This window comes from Monoraphidium neglectum, assembly GCF_000611645.1.
Source record: "Monoraphidium neglectum strain SAG 48.87 unplaced genomic scaffold scaffold03088, whole genome shotgun sequence".
NCBI lineage: Eukaryota > Viridiplantae > Chlorophyta > Chlorophyceae > Sphaeropleales > Selenastraceae > Monoraphidium > Monoraphidium neglectum.
In genome coordinates, this window is record NW_014010540.1 from 1 (window position 1) to 3,408 (window position 3,408).

At 59.4% G+C, this 3,408-nt stretch overlaps 1 protein-coding gene across 1 annotated transcript; it reads right to left on the reverse strand.

Annotated features, from left to right (window-relative positions):
• Positions 1-597: 597 nt before the first annotated feature.
• Positions 598-2,950, reverse strand: MNEG_12140 (protein tyrosine phosphatase-like (proline instead of catalytic arginine), member b; the record flags this gene model as incomplete). The annotated part of the gene is made up of 7 exons (XM_014039387.1): positions 598-680; positions 957-1,135; positions 1,675-1,901; positions 2,110-2,190; positions 2,302-2,385; positions 2,684-2,775; positions 2,929-2,950. 7 exons carry the CDS (start codon positions 2,948-2,950, stop codon positions 598-600), a joined length of 768 nt encoding a protein of 255 aa, XP_013894841.1.
• Between the last annotated feature and the right edge of the window lie 458 nt (positions 2,951-3,408).

Below are 3,408 nucleotides of genomic sequence, written 5' to 3' on the forward strand. Positions count from 1 at the left end.
CCGCCGGCGGCGGGGGCGGCGACGCCGGCAGCGGCGGGCAGCTGAGCGTGCGGGTGTTGCTTTCGCAGCAGCAGCGGGGCAGCTTCACGGTAGCCGCGTCGATAGCGAACAGCAGCAGCGACTTCGCTGCGCGGCGGTTCACGGATGTGATGGCAGCCCTAAAGGAAGATCTGGCGCTTATGTGGCCGCTCAAGCCGCAGTGATCTGGCTAGATCTCATGAAACCACCAGTAGTTTGGCACCCTCTGCTGGCTTTCACAATCTTGTGTGATGCGACTTGCCTTCACATGCCTGCTGCATTTTTGTTGCCTGCTGTCATGCATATTCATCTGAAAGGTGCATTTGATGATCCGAGGAGGCAGGGATAGATTGGCGTCGCCAGCGCGCTTGCATCAAAGTTGGTACATCTCGCCACGCCCGTTCCAGGGGTCGGCAGTGTGTTGTGTGCACGCGCGCAGGTGCGCTGCTTGCAAGGATTCTGATCCAGGTGGCATCGTTGCCATGCAGGTGGTAAAATTGGCAGCGAGCCTCCCGTCAAATATTCCGTTGGTGCGTCCATTTATGAGAGAAGTGAGGTCGCCATGGTCGTGACATGCGATCATGCGGTCTTCTTCTTCTTGGCGCCGCCGCCCAGCACCTTGCGCCTGTTGGCCAGCATGTAGCCGTACAGCTGGGGGAGGCCTGGCAATCGGGAGTGTGTGTGGGGGGAAGAGGGGCACGCTGTCGGAGGGGCAGGGGCAACAATGATGACGCATTGACAACGATCTGGCGCAGCCGGGAACACAGCACATGCAAAAGGTCTTTTGTGTGAACATAAGCTGCTGACTAGCAAACCAGACACACACATCCACAGACATGCACACACACACACACACACACAAACACACACACACTTAGAAACACACACACACACATGCATGCAGCCATTCACACGCCTAGGAAAAGGCCCCCCCTTACCCGGGATGTATGTGAGCATGGCGATGATGCACGCCACGTAGTATGAGAAGGCGAAGTTGTAGCTGTTGGGCATGGTGATTGACCACAGGCCGCTCTCCTTGAGGGCGGGGAGGGCCAGCCAGGCCATGGTCAGCTCAGAGGCGACGCCGATGGGGTAGAGCAGGATGAAGCCAGAGTACCTGGGAGGAAGGTGTGGTGATGGGGGAACGAGGTAGTGGAGGTGTTGGATGTGTATGTGTATGTGTGTGTGCGTGTGCGTGTGTGTGTGTGTATATGTGAATGTGCGCACGCATATGTGTCTATGTGTGTGAGTTGCTTTGCATGGCAGGGAGGGAGTGGTAAAAATCGGGTTGAGTTCAGGGTCGAACGCTGTCCGTCAGCGCTGCACTGAGCGCTGAGAAGCGCTGGGTTGTGCCGCGTGGCTTTGGTTGCGACGCTGAGGGTGGAGCGGTAGATTGAGGGGGGAGGCGTGGCTGAAGTTGTGAACGCCGCGCCCGCTGCCCATCAGAGTGGCTCCCATGAAGCTGCGCGCTGGCGCGCCTCTCCCTCTGGATCCCACCTGAGAGCCCCGCATTGCCGTGAGCGTATTCCATTCGCTTCTGTTCCACATCAAGCGTGCACCCCCACCAAGCCAACCACACATGCACATTTGCACACCCACTCGTGCACTGTGCTCTTGCACTGTCCCTCTCTGCGCACACTGACAACCTCTGCCCACCTGAGCCACGTGGACACGTAGGGCGCCTCCGCCAGCAGCTCCTTGAGGGCGAAGAAGCCATACCTGATAACCTCGGACAGGCACCAGGCCGTCAGCAGGCTGATCAGGTTGAGCTGGATGGGCAGGTTGCCCACGTAGGCTAGCGGCTTGGCGGGGATGCCGCCGCCGACGGTGGCGTCCGGGGCGGCGACGACGATGCCCCAGAGGCACCAGATCCGAGAGGCGACCTGCATGGCTGCGTTTGTGCCATCGGGTGCAGGCGGCGGGGGACGCATGGAACGTGGCCAGCGGGGCAGGGTTTGACGATGGCAAAGGAGGAGTCTTGCGTGCAGCTCCCAAATGGCATGACAGCCGGTCAGCACATCAATCGAGGTGCGCCCTGCTTTGCCTCTGATTCGAGCATCACCTTGACAACGAGAGCCCCCTGACGTGTACCGTGCGAGCTGCAGGCTGCTGGGCCCACCGCAGCCCCTGATACAATCGCCGCTGCTGCCGCTGCTGCCGCTGCTGCCGCTGCTGCTGCAATCAAAGCCAGACTTACTCTACCCATCCAAAACCTTGCCCTCGGAGGTGCAACCCGTGCCGCCGCAGGCCTGCTGATTCTTTGTTCTCACCAGTGATGCCCACTGGCGAGCGCACGAGGCCGACCAGGGAGTGCACCACCTCCAAGATGGCCGCGGTCTGGGACACCTTCAGGGGCAGCTCGACAGCCTGGGGTTGATGAGGGATGCCTGGTCACTCAGCACAGTCAGCATGCATGCATATGCTTTTTGTTTAGTGATACATGTGCCAGCGTTGCATCTGCGCAACAAAAAACATTTACCTGCAGCCTGCGGGTGCCCGCTGCGTGGGCGACAGCCCTGCTGCAGCTGCATCACAAGGAGCCTTCCTGCAGGCCGCAGCCCATGCGCTGCAGCAGGCTGCCTGCATGCAGTGCCCTGAGCCGCCGTCCTACGCTGCTCGCTGACATTATCAGCCTGTTGTCATTTACATGCCTTTGCCAGCGCACCTTGTAGACCTCATGCGTGCCGCCACCCTCCAGCACCGTCTTGTAAGTCAGGTAGAGCACATAGCCCCTGCCGCGACACCGGAAAGGGTGACCTGGTTGAAGCGACAGTGCGCCGGGAAGTGCGTACAGGCGCAGTTCTGGCAGTCGGCGTTCCCCCGCACCGCTAAGGCAAGGCAGCTGGGATTGCATACAAGGACATCATCTTGCTGCCTGCCAAGAGCCTGAGAGTCGCTTCGCGAGCTCACCACCCAGCGAACAGCGCCCCATTGTACAGAACCAGATAGGGGTTGCCCTGCAAATACGTGCGATCAATTAAAACGCTCTAGACGCAGCAAAACATTCAAGGATCAAGTCCACGGGCTTGCCCACCATGGCCTTCCTTGGTGGTTGGCCTTGATCTAAGAGTTGATCGACCCAATAGCCGTGGATATGATATGATACCTGCGAGCGCCACAACAATAGGACAGTGTCGTGGTTGGGCCAAAGCCGCACGCCTATGATGGTCATTTCAGGTGCCCGCGGCACCGCGCAGCAGTCGCACGAGTGTGACGGAGTGACTGAGGGATGCCCTCTGCACCCTGGTGTGTGGTGAGCTGCATCCCATGCACGAAAAGCATGGCGGCATGCCGAAGCAAGCAAAATAGCTATTCCTCGATTCATAATGGCAGCTGTGCCACTGCACAGGTTTGCGGCAGCCATAGGCCAATCCTGTCTCCATGTGTATA